Source organism: Lygodium microphyllum, chromosome 26 (genome assembly GCF_053477565.2).
Source record: "Lygodium microphyllum isolate KBCC chromosome 26, Lygodium_microphyllum_v1.1.10, whole genome shotgun sequence".
In the NCBI taxonomy this organism is placed as follows: domain Eukaryota; kingdom Viridiplantae; phylum Streptophyta; class Polypodiopsida; order Schizaeales; family Lygodiaceae; genus Lygodium; species Lygodium microphyllum.
In genome coordinates, this window is record NC_141160.1 from 103,952,605 (window position 1) to 103,968,945 (window position 16,341).

Sequence of the window (16,341 nt, forward strand, 5' to 3'; positions counted from 1 at the left end):
CCAAGTACCACCTAGTACCTATTAGATATAACTTATTATAACTTCTACCTTTGGCATCGATTGATATTTCTAGGTCCTAGGCCCCAATGGAAAATAAACTTGCATCTCACATTTGCAAGTCACATCAACACATTTGATTAATTTTTAATCAAATGCTAAGCAAACGGGAGGTGGAGGGCTAGAAACAGACGCTAGACTATAGATGACAGAAGGGACAGCTGAGACTGCGATGTCCTCCGTGAGAGGGGTGTGGGCAGCAAGCTGAAACACTTGAAACCTGCAAAAACGAGATTAAGGGCTGAATGGAGGGCACCATGCTTATTCATAGAAAGTTTGGGCCCTCCCAAGTGTTTTGTGCTTATGGGACACAGACACTCTCCAGGAATGCGTTTCTTTTAAATAAACAAGGTTTCTTCATTAATTAAGCATAAATTGGGGGTATTTTAGTAAAGCTAATGCATTTTTAGCTCAACAAAATGTAGCAGACCTCTTCACAAAGCCTTTGTCTTAGGTTTCTATTCTTCATCATATAAGGTCTTTGGATTCTAAGAGGGGGGTGTTAGCCTATAGTATGTTAGTCTATCATCTCCTCATTGTGAGTCTAACCGAGACATGGGAGCTTTGATTGTTTCAATCCTTTTCTCTGTGTGTTTCTTTTCCAGTGAGTGGAGTGTATTCACACTGGCAAAGGCTAGTTTCCATCCCTTAGCATTTATTTTTCAATGGCTAGAAATCCTATTCACACCACACTAGAGGCAATCTGCATCGCTATGCTGTGATCAGCATTTTATCAGTCCACCTGCATTATTTTATTATTATTATGCAAGTTGGCCAGCATTTTCGCACACTCCCTAATCAGGTTGGCCAATATTTTGGCTCTTTTGCTATTTATAGTTGTCACAATGTTGGCTGCTATCCTACTCCTGCCGCAGATTATTCAGCACACTACGACATTTCAGACTCTCCTCTGCCTCTAGTGCTGCCATTTGTTATCAGCCTAATCAGGTGCTCTTAGTGACCCTTGGACTGCATGCAAGAACTGATCAGTCCACCTTTGTATTTGGCTTTCATTTAGATTCGGTGCAGATTTATCACTTCCATTCTCTTCTTCCATTGCAGTCTTTCTCTTCCCTTCTCTTTCTGTGTTTGTGTTCTTCTTCCATTGCGCACTCTCACAAAGCTCACCTGAGCCACAACAAATGAAACATTGATGTCTCTATGTCTTGTATATGGTGGTACATGATTTTTTATCATACTTTAACCGTTCACTTTGTAACACAAACACAACCATACAACATAACTGCTCATGTCATTGATCCTTAGACAACCCTTGCAAAATCCATCCTCTGCATATTATGGCTTTACCTCATCTAGCTCGTGAGAATATGCTATTTACATTGATAAGTAAGATTTATCTTGAGGGGGTTTTTTTTTCTTGTTTTGGGGGGGGTGGTTTTTTTTAGCCTTAGATAGCATAGTCAGGCCACATATAGCATTAACCTAGTTACAAGTTTAGGCCCCAAAACTACATGTCCATGGGTATAGGGAAATTAGGCCGCTCAAGGCTAGGCTCTCCACACTGTGCCATGGCATGGGGTTGTGATGCTTACACGTGGGCATGGCTTAGGCTCTGCAGCCAAGATTCTAACCCTTGGCGCTTGCGTGAGCCTGAAAGTGCAACATGACACAATGAACTCCCTACCTCTTGGGGGGGATGTCAAGCTGGACTATTAGTCACCCATTGAGGCAGTAGCACTGTCTTGTGAGGTACCTTCTAACCCAAAGGAGGAGCAATGGTTCTCGAGTTGAGATGGCCCATGATGCGTTGCGTGAGGCCAGGACCCACAAGAATCAGCAAAGTAGCAAGTCCACTTGCGAGAGCAAGTAAGTCAAAAGTTGGGCAATCAACTTTTACTTGCCCCTTCTCAAATTTTGTAGAGTTCTTGTAACTTCAAATCAACTTGCACATCTATGTTTGAAAGAGATATCGGCCATCTCGCATGCTATGCATTGATGCCCTTTAACCCATGATCTGGGCTTGGATTCGTTTTGCCAACTTCCCTTAATGAGCAAGTTGGGTGGAGTGGGTTTTTTTTTTTTGGCAGGGGCAGCTGGGGGGGGAGGGTGTTTGCTTTGAGAAACCACTTCTTCAGTATACACACTTCATTTAGGATTTCGCATGGATATCCTCAAAAAGGATTGGTGTCCACATTTTGGCTACTTTTTGAGTGGTGCGCCACCCTAAACAACTTATGCCTATAAATAGACAGTCACCTCATTCATTCTTCACTCGCCACCCCACCTCTCTCTCTTCAATCATTCTTAACCACCTTCTTCGGCCACCACCACCACTTCCCTTCTCTCACCAACCCCTTCCACTGCCCTTATACTCCTTCAAGAGGACATTGCGGTTCGTGGCTCGTGGCTGCCTTCACCCTTCCTCTTCTGTTTCAAGCGCCCTATTCCATCATCAGGCCTTGTGTTTGGAGCATTTTCCACCTGGCATCACCATCATCTGCTTGGATTCAGCACCCTTCTCCTTCAAGCTCCACCTTCACCTACGTTTTTCAGTCTTGAGGCCATCTCCTTGCTTGGCGTTAACATCCTAGCCTTTGGTGGCAGTCTACATCACTGAGCATTAGTGATTTCATCACTCATCTATCACAGGGGCTGCTGGGACCTGCATTTTTGCAACTTGGCTTCTCCTCCATCACCTAGCGCCACTCATCTATCACACGGACTGGTAGGACCTCCTCCTCCATCACTTGGCGTCACTCATCTGTCACAAGTGCTGCTAGGACCTGCGTTTTTACAGCCTGACTCCTCCTACATTACGCGGCGTCACTTGTGTGTCACAGAGGCTACTAGGATCTGCATTTTTGCAGACCGGCTCACCCTCCATCATCTAGCATTATCATTATCCACCTGGCGTCAACATCTTGGCTGCTCTCTCTACGTTTGACAACTTTGACACTCCGAGATTTGTGTTTTGCTGCCCATGTCACTCCTCGGCACTAGAGAACTGCGGTTCGCTCCCTCATGCTCCAACGGCATCAGAGGACTGCGATCCACTCCCTCGACCCAGCTGTCTTTCACCTTCCAATGATTACTTTGAAAGCCCCCTATCCAAAGGATTGCGTTTCGCTCCCTTCACTGTGCTGATTTTCCACGAGTGCTGCCACCTGATTCAAACAAGACATTGTAGTTATCTTTTGAGCTTCGGCTCCGCTATATCAACTTTTCTTCTCATAGCATGATTCAGTGCATCATTACCGTATTCTTCTTGTGTTTTTGAATTTCTCTAATCTCTCAGTGTTTACCGAACACACACTGTATTACTCCCCGCAAACCCTACTGTCTCTCTGCACTATCGCTTATTTTGACATGGTATCAAAGCATACCTATTATTTTTGACAATGCACGTGTGGGGGGGGGGGGGGGGGGGGGCCAGAAGTGTGCCATGTCGTGGGGGAGTTGGGTGGAGTGGGGTTTTCTGGTTGGGGGAGAGGGTGTGTGCCTTGGCATTGGACATGTGCAAGTTGTCTCCATCTAGGGTACTCCTTTGGCATTGCATGATATTCTCTATGTGCCTAGCATCAAGAAGATACTTATTTCCATTTCAGCCATTGCAACTTCAAGGTTTCGTGTCATTTTTTATGACCCCCGATGTGCGGTATATGATGATCAAGTTTCTTCTTCCATTGTCTTGATACTAAATAGGCACCCTCACTAAAGGTTTCTATTTTCTTTATACTTATAATCAACAGCATGATGAAATTTCTCTTGATCATGCTCCTTCAGCGACTGATCTTTTTATGACACACATTTCTTCAGTGCCATATATTTCAGATTTGCTGATTTTATTCCATATATTGATGATTTGCTTATTATTGGGATCAATGCTGTCCAAATTGTAGCATTACAGTATTATTTCCAGCAACCACTTGTTGTCATTTATGTTGGTGTTCTTCACCCACCTATGTTTTCCTGTCCAAATTGCAGTATGACAGCATTATTTCCAGCAAGCACACTTTGTGCCTCATTAGCACATAAGTGTGGCATTATTCAGTTTGATTGCCTTGAGTGTTGTACTCTCTCTCTATCATTCATACACTCCTCATTCATGATCAAGTATCATTGTGCATTGATTAATTCTTTTATTCTCATTCATTTTCTATTAAATTAATCGCATAATTGCTCCACGCCTAGGCCAACAAGACAGCCATAACATTGCTCAGAATCATGAAAACACAAAATAATCAGCAAGATAAGTTTCTTGGGGTAATTTTAACAGGTATCCTTGCCTTTTTCTGAATTGAGGCATGTTTCTAAGAAAGAAAACCATTATCACTGTTTCCGAAAACCTCTTGAGAGGTGCAAAGATCCTTGGAAAAGCTGTTTTGAGTTTATGAGCCATGGGAGGATCCACCCAGCCAAGGTGCTTCGCTGAAAAGCATCAGTTGGAACACTGTACACATTCTATGCTTTAGGAGAAGACTTGCATAGTTGGAGATTCACATCCATTCTTTTTAAGAAGTCTTGGCATGATTATATACATGCTCAGCAAACTCCATTGACATCAGGAATAGCAACACGCACACATGCACACTCAAAGATGTTGCAAGCTGACACAACTGTACAGGGCAGATGCCAAGAAGCTGAATCAAATGAGGTCAGAGATAATCAAATCTGAAGAGAGGATGATGATTGCAGAGGACTGAAAAGGAGTGCAGGCTGTAGATCTGCAGCAAACAGAGGTCCTACACAAAGCAAATAGGGGGACAAACTATTCCAGCATCTTCACCTTGACAGTAGCAGGACTGGAAAACCATTGCAGAAGTTGCGGTCACAGGAGAACAGCCAATGAAATCAAGGAGGGGAAGGCGAGGCCACAGCCAACAAAAATGATCCTAGATATGGTTTTCCCAGGGTGCAGTTGGCCAGCAATCCTAGAAACAGCTTGTCTGACACCCACTCATAATAAATGTTTTCTTTGAAAACAGTGTTCTGATCAAGTTAATGGGCAGCACCACCAAAGATGCATAAAATGTATTGGGAAAACACACATATAAAGGAAATATAAACATCACCAATTGATCAAAAAGTTTAAAACAGAATAGCAGAAATGGAAGAATACATAGTAAAAAATTAACTGTGTCTTTTGAGATTGAAAGTTTTGATTCACTTTCATCCTTAACTCACATACATATTGTAAACCCATGTACCAAGCCAAAACTTTAGATCAATCTTCAGAAGCTAAAATTTATGGCAGACAAACAGCCACAGCCCACGAACAACCCACAGTTCATGTATATAAGCTCCTACTTTATTAGCTAGCAATATATTCTTGAAGAATCCCAACTGATAAGCATTATCCCTTGAAAGATGACAAACTTACGACTTCAACATGTGCAGTTAGTAGTCTCCATAGCACTCACTTGAACTCTACTTCTGGTTTATTGTGTCTTTCCACTTCTTGGCATGGAAAATTCTGGTGCACACACCCCCCCCCCCCCCCCCAAAAAAAAAGACAATTAAAACACATAAATTCATTAATGTATACCTGGCAGCCATGGTTTAGTAAAAACACTACGTGTTGAAGGTAGCTATGACCAAGTAAAACAGTTATTTTCACTCAGCACAAACAGCAACTATACCAGTCTGCCAGACAGGACAACACCTCATACTATTATGCATATGTTTGCAAACATAAATTGTCAGAAACAGGAAAACCACATTTTAGGCTTGTCTAACATGGCCAAACTACTAACAGAAGTTATACTTTATAATTGTGTGCAAGTTTGCAGATTGTTCAAAATACCAGAAGCTGAAAGCTCCAATTGATAATAGTCTAATGTAACCAAATAGTAACAAAGATACTTTCTAGTTCTGTGCCAAATAACAGAAAATACTTTCTAGCTTTATGCCAAATTCAGCCACAGGAGTTCTTTCTAAGATGTCAAACTAGTTGCATTTTATATTTTCTACAGTGCTGTAAGTTCATAATGTTGTGTTTTGCAGGTTTGGAATTCCTGGAACAAAGTGCAAATTTTTGGAGGTACGAGATCTTACATAGCGCTTGTCCCAAAATTTTCAATTAATCACAGCTAGTCTAAAATCAATCACCGGTAATCTTCAATGGGAAATTGAATATGAGTAGTTCTCATTATCTTAAAAACTGTTTGATTGTGAGTGCATCCTATCAGACATAAATGCATTATACAGCTACCTCCCTCCCTCTGTGCTAAAAGCTGGGTACCCAGGAGTGGAGTGGAGAATGGTCATTGTACAATGGCCAGATGAAAAGAATGTACAAGGTTGATAGACATGTGGACGTGGAGCATGCACTAAATGCAAGGGTGGGGGTGGTCCTACAGGTACCTGAATTACTAGCCTAGGAGCAACAACTGCAAAGATGGTGAAATGGAGCTGATATTTCAACACTATCAAGTGGACGTGAAGCATGCACTAAATGCAAGGGTGGGGGTGGTCCTACAGGTACCTGAATTACTAGCCTAGGAGCAACCACTGCAAAGATGGTGAAATGGAGCTGATATTTCGACACTATCGAGTTTCGCACCATGAAATCAACTCAAAAATAATTCCATTGTGCGAAAAATAAAGTCCTTAATACACTGCAAGTAATCCTAATCTACTTTAAAAAATCAGCAGATCTGTTAGAGATAATACAATGGGGCCATGAGCACCTGGAGACACATAGCTGCTGTAAGAGTATTACGTATGCATGTTAGATAGGGCCTTAGAGGATTCGCCTGCAAAGATGCCAAAGAATGGATTAATCACAAAATGTTGATAGTTAGAAGTGGCCTTTCTTATTTATAGTACCAGAAAGTATGCAAAGAACTAGTAGCGTGAGATAACTGCTGCAATAGAATTCCATAATATCAAAGATTCCACTAGATTGCAGTATCTCTAAGTAGTCATATCCAAATGCTGTATATCCAATTAGTCATATAATCATCGATTTCATTCCATTAAAGGCATAATTCATCTGAAATTTGTTTTGTTGCTTGCAATTAACCAGAGCTAAAGTGCACTTTCTAGCAATAAAAAAGGAAGTTCAAAAGTGTAAAATAGAGATCCAAAGCATATGCCATGGCAAAATCCAGCAGATGAAAGACATTCCACTGAAATGGTAGCCTTCAAAGCTGGGCATACCTAGTTATGAGCAACTACACTGCATATGTACCCAATCTTGAGGTAAAGGATGAATACTACTCATAAAATGACTCGCCATTAAAAGAGGCGACAAGAAGTGAAGTTGATTTAGAAAGCTTCCATCCATGATGCAAGTCTCCCCATTGAGGAGAAGGAACAAAATTGGCTTTGGGATAGTGGTGCTTCTAAGCACATACCTTCATGCAGTCATTTATTTGTATTGTTGATCAATGCGCCTGAGGGGAACACTCTATTACTTGCGCCAATAATGCTTCATACACAATTAAATGAATTGGGAAAGTCCACATTACCACACTGAATGGGAACCTTGTTGCTTTGGAAGATGTATTGTTTGTACCTGGCATTAAGAATAGATTGCTTTCAATATCTATCATTGCTACTGTGGCCTTGATGTTTGTTTTGCTAGGCCACAATGTATGGTAAGGGACACTCATGATGCCAATGTTAATGTTATCACTAGCATTTTATGCAAATAATTATATAGACCTGATGTCTATGAGCCACAACCTCATTCAAATGCATTGGCAACGGATGCTTCTACTATGTCCATTTATGAGTTGTGGCATGCACAATTTGGCCACTTGAGCTTTGGGAGGCTAATCCATCTAAATAGACATGATATGGTCCAAGATCTCTCACAAATGCACATTAACGAGCACATTTGTGAGTGACGCTTGCTTGGCAAAGTGCATAGATTCAGTTTTCCCAAATATGGGTCTGTTGGGGCAAGTACCGCACATTATAATTTGTGCATAGGAATGTATATAGCCCTATGTGCACTCCAGTTTGGGGGACGCATCTACTTTGTGACTTTCACCTATGACTATACTTGGCACACATGGGTTGTTCATCTCAAAGCAAAATTAGATGTATTCCTAATTGAGCCACTAAAATTAAGGCAATCACTAAACAGAAATTACTATGGATTAATGCCAATTTTATTCTCCTTAAAACAGCTCCAAAAAGCAATTAATCTAATTACAAAAATAGAAGGCTTTATCTTTTAAACAAAGACAAATGCCCAAAAGTTCTCTATAAATGAAGTCTATTGTGGGCATCCATCACCCTATCCTAATCATAATTATGACCTTCAACGTACAGCCACCTCTCCTTGCATTGCAGCCCAAACCCATCCTGGGTTGCTACCGCCCTAGTTGAGGACATTGCCAACACCTTTCTACAACTGCCCAGCCTATTGCCATCACCGGAGCGGTCACCAGCATTTTGCTCTCATTTCCGACCCACCAAATCTATGTTTCATGTTGCATATCTTGCATTTCCGCTCAACACTAGTTGCCATCTAATGTCATCGATCGTATATGCTATTGTCATCATTGTGACCACCACGTCCATCTGAAATAAGCTGCATCTCACCCCGCGCAGCAATAAACACAGAAGAGCTATCTCCAATGAGAATCTGCCCACGTGAAGGTCGCAAATGGGCAACATCAACGAAAGGAGTCATGTGCCGTGAGTCACCACTGTCCACAATCCACTCTCGAGCTTGAGGAGCTGTCATCGCAGCATCAGAAGTTGTCGGTGTAGAGTCCTCAATGACTGCTAAGTGTAGAAAAGCAGTTGATGAGGGTGCAGCCACCGCTCCAGAGTCCTTCGTGTCCTTCTTCTTGGTATCCTTCTTGTCTTTGTCAGGGCAATCCTTCTTCCAGTGACCAGTCTTACCACAAATATGGCAAGTTGATTCCTTCTCCTTGTCCTTCTTGGATTTGTTGTCCTCCTTCTTCTTCTTTTGGTCCTTCCCCTTCTTCTGAGAGGCTTGACCAACCAATGCCTCCGATTCGGAAGCATTCTGTCCCTTCAATTGTTCCTCCTGGTCCAAGACCATAGGAACCAACTCTTCCCACCGAAGAGTCGACTCATGTCCTGAAGCAATAAGAGCGGAATAAAAAGTACCGAATCGTGGCGGCAACTGGGATAGTAAAGTGATCGCCATGTCTTCCGAAGAAATAGGCTTTCCCGCATTTTTAACTTGCATCCGAAGCTGCCGAAGCTTATTGATGTGTTCCCGAAGCGAAGAAGACTTATTCACGGACAAAGTCCGCATCTGCACCTCCAAAGAAACCCTCTTCATAAGGGTCATCCGGTTGTACATCTGATCGAGCTCCAGCCATATCTTACTAGCCACCGTCAAGTGCTCGATGTGAGCGATCACGGCTGTGGTACAAGACAGAAACAAAAAAGATCGAATCCTGGCATTCAGTTTATCCCAATGAGACTAGGCCTTGGTCAACTCCGCACGAGCATTGGAAGAGAGTTTGGACTCATCTCTCACCGAGGGTCTATTAATCTCCTCCATCACCGATTCCGCCAAATCATAAGACTCTAAAATGGCCAACATCATCACCCGCCAAATGCGGTAATTGTCACCATCAAGCTTTTGATCCGTTGGAAGAGCCGGTAGGACAAGCACCTTCCTGTCCATGATCGCCTGGAACTCCAAATCAGTCTCTGAAGACATGTTAACCTGCAATACATGCACAAACGCAAAAGCAGCCCCCTCTGACTGTGAAAATGCAGCCTTCTAGGACTGATTCCTCCGCTGTCCAAACCTTCTTCACCCGCCGGAGGCGATGAAAAGGTAAGATCTACAATGGAAGGTCTCAAACGCAGCCTTCCTCCCCTTCGAACAGCAATAACCTGCAGCAAATCCACCGATTAGACTCCTTTCTCACACGCCCACACTCGCTTCAGCCTTGATCCGATGCGCAGCCCTCCCGCTCGCCCTCGAAAACTAGAAACGCAGCCTTGTGTCGTGATGAAATCTCCTCTTCAAATAGGTTCAGCCCTCAGTCAGTCCATCCTCACCGCTCTGATACCATGTCAGAGTGCAGCGATGCGGAAGCGTAGGACAAAGACTGAGAGAGAGAGAACACAAAGAGAAGAGAGAGAGAGAAAAGGAGACAGTGTAAACGCAGAAAATCTATGGTGTAGTATGCTGTATAAGAGTGCAGAAATACACAAGGAGGTAGAGGAAATATCTACGTATGTCTCCGACTTAATGACCTCGATCTCCGTTAGCCCAAGCACAGTCTATCTCAGCCAACAGATCTCAAGATCAAAATCTGAATAATGAATGCTGGAATGAGCCACGAAACCGGCTATAAATAGCCGAAAAAATAGGAAATCCCAGCACCAGGTTGGCTGCAGGAAAATTGGCCAACTGCACAGCCCTTCTGACGTGGCATCCTGCCTGCTGCCGTACGCTGCTCGACTGTCCAGGAAATGACATTGACTTACAATATTAAGATTAGGCATTAATTAATTCATTAATGCTAACCTAAGGCCCATTAATGTTGGGAACAACTTAAAGTTCCAAAGGGGTAGCACATTTAATCTTGATGGGCACCAGCCAATTACTGCCTAGGGTCAAAATGGATAATTAATCAATTTCACAAATTTAATTCTGAAATTTAATTTATTGATGCTGAAATTTGCTTTTGAAAGGCTGCCACTTAGCAAACTTGCCCATGCAAGCTGAGCAAAGGCTGTTTAGGGCTCACTGAGTGCGGAGAAAGTCATTCAAGAGGGTGGAGAGCAACTGAGAGAGAGGAACCAACCATCAAGGAACACCCAAAATTAGATGACAACTGATCATGCCATGTGACAAGATAGGGGCAGCAGAATTCCTTCCCCAACTTCGTGAGAGGTGGGGACAAAAAAGGAGGGCTCACTAGTCACCCTATAGTTTTACTTCCCTTTTGAAGCTATTGGCACCATTAGAATCACCATCAGAGCTACAGTTTAAAGGATTCTCCCTCTAGCCGACCCTGTGTGTGTGTGTGTGTGTGTGTGTGTGTGTGTGTGTGTGTGAGAGAGAGAGAGAGAGAGAGAGAGAAATTCTCAACAGTTTACAGCCATTGAAGGTAAACAGCGGAGGTATTTGCTGTCAAAACCCTAATTTACAGCATAAATTAGGGTTTCTCAGCCATCTCAAAGCCCCATTGATTGAAGACTTGGTGATCAGCATAGCAACTCTGATTGAAGAAATCAAAGCTGATCTGAAGGGTTTATCCATTTCCATTTGATTGTACCCACATACAAGAGATTGAAGATCAATTTGTGCCCTAATTGAAGCCTAATCAAGGGGCAAATTGATAATTGTTGCAACAGATCATTTATGACAGCCCATTCTATTGAAGTTTAAAAGATATTGGTCCATATATCGGTGTACTTCAACTTAGTGCAATACAATTTAAAGAAATGTTGTTAGGGACGCCAATTGTTGGGGCCAATCAAATGTTGGCTGTCCAAGATTAATTTGTAAAGTATAAATTTCAAATTTGTGAATTTTATTACTTGCTGTAAGTTGTATTAAATCAGGTCATATACCACCCTATCTAAGAAGGAAGACTGATTTATGGTTCCATTGCCAAGATCACATCCTCTCTCCTAGCTAGGTGGGCATATTACCTATGGCACCTAATTGCTAGCTAGATTTTTTGCATGTGGCTGAATTGTGATCCGCTGAGTGCAACTCAGCAAACATGCCATCATACTCTAGTGAAATGGGTTCAAGTCATAATAATGCTTCATACTCTAAAGGTTCACAAAGCCTTGGGATAAATCGAACACCTAATTTTGAAACAGGCACACAACATGGGAAGAATGTTGAGAATGTTGGTTTTGACAAAGAAATGGGTCCCTCAATGCCTTAGAATGTTGATGACCAGCATGAAGAAGAGGAGGATGATGATCACTTTAAGGCACAGTTGAGGATAGCAACTGATCTCTTTGCACAATGACTTAATTTGTGCAATTCTTGAATGATCCTTTGAAGGACAGCAAGAGCAAGAAGAAGAAGTCATCTTCCAAAGCTTCAAGTCGGTATGAGGATTCTGAAAGAAGAGCCACCGCAACCTCAAGATGCACCAAATGTTGGTAATGACCAAAAGAAAATGATACCAATGGCGCATGTACTGCAAATGCAAGGCCAACTTGGTAGTGCCAATCCAATGAGTTTTCAATAGCAACGCATGCACGCTAATATGGGGCACCCAAGGTAATTTGGAGGTGGGATCTATCTTCCATGCAATGGCTGGTCAAGGACTGCCTATGCAGATGTATGACACAAATCCTTATGGTATGCAGCAAGCAATGCATGAAATGCAAGGCCCAATGTATGTGGGTATGGCAAGTGGAATGCAAAATCACATGTAAAGGAATGTTGGAATTATGCCTAGGGCACAAAGTGGCATGTATGGTAGTGCATCTACTAACACCAATGTGTATGGGGCTCATGGAATGAATGCTAGTCATACAAATGCTTCTTATGCTGTTGGTCATGATGTAAATACAACAAATGTACCCTTTTGCAGCCGCCACTTTATGACAACTTGGTACCAAAAGGCAAAGCAAAAGACTTTGATGAGGGTGGCAAAGGGATGAAGTTCGAAGTGTTCAGTGGTGCACAAGATAGATTGAAAGTCTTGATTTTCATTCAACTACTTGATGTGGGCTATTTGGGAAGCAACTTCACGGAGTCATCAAAGATCCAAAAGGTAGCCACTTTCTTAAAGGGGAATGCATTGCAATGGTGATCAACACTCTTGATGCAAGGTAAATAACTATCAACATGGGTTTAGTTCAAGCAATTGTTCGCTTCAACTTGGTTGACAAGTACTTTTGAGGTAGATGTTATGACCGCTTGGCATAACTTGGATGCATCGGAATGCAAGAATCTTGAGTAATACGACAAAAAGTTTTGAAAGGTATTGTTGCCCATTACTTTGTATCATGTTGTCCTCCTAATTGAGCAAATAGAGAAGCATTGTTGTGGGCTGCCCAAGGAAATTAGGGATCTTTGCATAAAGACCACTGTGACCAACATGTCACAACTCCTTGAGACTGTATGTACGGTAGATGCTTTGCTACATGGAAAGTCTTCAAGCTTCAAAGATGATGATGAAAAGCTAGCCTAGAAGTCTTTTAAGGCTACAAAGAGGGGCAGTCTGAAAATAGGGCTGAAAAGAGGTAAAAAGAGCAAGGAAAGGCTTGGAAAACACTTGCACAATGCAAAGAATTGATGGCTGCAAATAAATATTTTTGGATGTGAGGATGAAGGGCACATGGCACAGGACTATCAAAAAAGGTAGCAAGCTTGTAATGCTGAAAGTAAGGGTGATCCTAAGGGACTAAATCAAAACCAAAATCAAACTCAAAATCATAACAATGAATCACAAGGGAACTCCAAATCTCCTCTAAAATAATAAATTAGGATGGCAAAGGGACTAAATCAAAACCAAAATCAAACTCAAAATCATAACAACACAAGGGAACTCCAAATCTCCTCTAAAATAATAAATTAGGATGGCAAAATATGCCAAGAAAAATAGGTACTACCAAGCTTGTCAAAAGGCTAGCCATTTTGACAAGGAGTGTTGTCCCACCCCTCAATATTAGGGTAACCCCCAACAAGGGAGGTACAGTGGTGGCAACCAAAATCAAGGGCAATGTGATCTCAGATCCACACAACCGCTAATCAATCATCACAATTGGTACCATACTCAATTCCAAAGGGTGTATCTCATTGGTTTACTAGACCATTGATGGACTTTTGTCCTCATGCCCACCTTATCTTTGTAGAGACATTAGAGGATGCACACTTGATCCACATTCACGCGTTGCCTTCTAATGAGGTGACCACACAAGCCTGCTCTACCCAATTAGGTAGTTCTCCTATTGCTTGGATTGTGGATAGTGGAGCCACACATCACATGACCCCCATTCAAGACATTTTTCTCACCAGAGCCCCTAAAGTTGGGAATGTTCAATGCGAGAACAACTCTTCAATCAAGATCCAGGGTCTAGATCGCGTCAAGTTTGATATTAACAACGGCTTGGATCCCACTTCACTGGATGGTGTATATTATGTAGCCCAACTTGGGATGAATCTTTTATCTGTTCAACAGTTTTGCCAATTGAACAAGCGGTTTGTTGCAACTACAGTCAAGATGCTTGATGCCTAGAGTGGTTTAGTGACTACTACGACGAAGTACAATCTATGGCCTCTATATGATGACCAGTTCCTCTCCCTACTAACCGTCAAGAACTCATAACCTAGCTTCCACTAGGGAATCGATGAATAAAGAGCATTTTCACCTGGGACACCTTGGGTATAACTCTCTGCACAAGCTATCACATTGTCAAATGGTTGAGGGCCTTCCACACCTAAATTGTTCAAGGATGTCTATATAGCTTGCTAGCTTAGAAAACAGCACCATATATCTTTCCCTCAATAGACTACTCATAGAGCTAAAAGACCCCTTAGGTTGATTCATGTTGACCTTTGCGGGCTACCATCCACTACCACCATTAATGCCGTGTTATATTCTTTTTATTATGGATGATTATTATTCGAGACATACATTGATTTACTTCTTAAAGTATAATTCCAATGCCTTCACATACTTCTCTACTTGGATGTGACTTGTGCAAAATCATATTTGACTGCGTATACATATTATGAAGAGTGACAAAGGTAGTGAGTTTGTCTCCCAAGAGTTCTCTATGTCACTGGGACCTGAAATTTCTGGATGCTTTGCTTATGCTGGATTGGCATTTGATTAATTTAATATCAGACGTGCAATATTGAGATGCATTTGATGTGCAAGCTAGTATTTCACAATAACAAGCCAAGGACCCTGAGGAAATAGTGGGTGTCAAAAGCAAAAGGTGTAACAAGTTATGTTAGCTCGGTTCTAGGTGAATGTTGGTGTCAGTTTGGCTAGGCCAATTAATTGGCTCATAAGTGTAAGTGGTGACACTAAGGACTATTCATTAATTAATTAATTAATGCATGTCCATGGGTCAATTAAGGCTTGGGACCACTTGGGGTTGCAAATGGCTTGGCCAATTAATTTGTGGATGGGCACATCTAATTTTGGGCAAGGTCAAAAGGGCTAAATTATTTTTCAGAATTATTTAATTCTGGAAATTAATTGAATGGTTGACAATTGCAGGAGGATGGATTAAGAAGACTGCCACTTAGCCAAAACTACCCATACAAGAGGGGAGAAGGCTGTTTGGGGCTGTTGGAGGCTCATTCTTCAATGTAAGCTAAGAGAGAGAGGAAGAAGAGACTACTAGTCTGATTTTCTGCAGTTGGTGTTAGCCAGTCGTTTCCTGGACAGTGCGGACGTCAGTGCCACGTCAGCAGGTGCCACATCAGCACCTGCAGTCGGACAGGTTACTGCAGTCGGACAGTTTTTTACTGCACTCGGCTGCATTTAATGCAGCCGACCTACTGCAGATATTTCCTATTTTTCGGCTATTTATAGTCGGTTTTGTGCAACACTTCAGCATTTTCATCTTTTCAGATTCTGATCTTGAGATCTGTTGGCTGAGACAGACTGTGCTCGGGCTGACGGAGATCAAGGTCATCAAGTTGGAGACATACGCAGATATTTACTCTGCCCCCTTGTGTATTTCTGCACTCTTATACAGCATACTGCACCGCAGATTTTCTGCGTTTACACTATCTCCTTTTCTCTCTCTCTCTCTCTTCTCTCCATGTTCACTCTCTCTCAGTCTTTGTCCTACGCTTCCGCATCACTACACGCTGACATGGTATCAGAGCGGTGAAGATGGACTGACTGAGGGCTGAACCTAACTGAAGAGGAGATTTCAGCATGACACAAGGCTGCGTTTCTAGGATTCGAGGGCGATCGGCTGTGCATCGGATTAAGGCTGAAGCGAGTATGGGCGTGCAAGAAAGGAGTCTAATCGGTGAATTTGCTGCAGGTTATTGCTGTTCGAAGGAGAGGAAGGCTGCGTTTGAGGCCTTCCATTGCAGATTTTACCTTTTCATCGCCTCCAGCGGGTGAAAAAGTTTTGGGAAACGGAGGAATCAGCCCTAGAAGGCTGTGTTTTCACAGTCAGAGGGGGTTGCTTTTGCGTTTGTGCAGGTATTGTAGGTTAACATGTCTACAGAGACTGATTTGGAGTTCCAGGCAATCATGGACAAGAAGGTGCCTGTCCTACCAGCTCTTCCATCGGATCAAAAGCTTGATGGTGACAATTACCGCATCTGGTAGGTGATGATGTTGGCCATTTTGGAGTCTTATGATTTGGCGGAACTGGTGATGGAGGAGATTAACAAGCCCTCTGTGAGGGATGAGTCCAAAC

At 42.4% G+C, this 16,341-nt stretch overlaps 1 protein-coding gene across 1 annotated transcript in view; it reads right to left on the reverse strand.

The window, feature by feature from the left end:
• ARPC4 (binding protein) overlaps window positions 1-16,341 on the reverse strand; it is a 61,617-nt gene that overhangs the window by 26,370 nt on the left and 18,906 nt on the right. The window contains exons 2-3 of the mRNA XM_087668320.1: window positions 6,708-6,773; window positions 5,439-5,491 (exon numbers count right to left, since the gene is read on the reverse strand). Of these exons, the coding sequence (XP_087524446.1) occupies window positions 5,439-5,491; window positions 6,708-6,773 (119 nt within the window). The remainder of the gene's footprint in view (window positions 1-5,438; window positions 5,492-6,707; window positions 6,774-16,341) is intronic.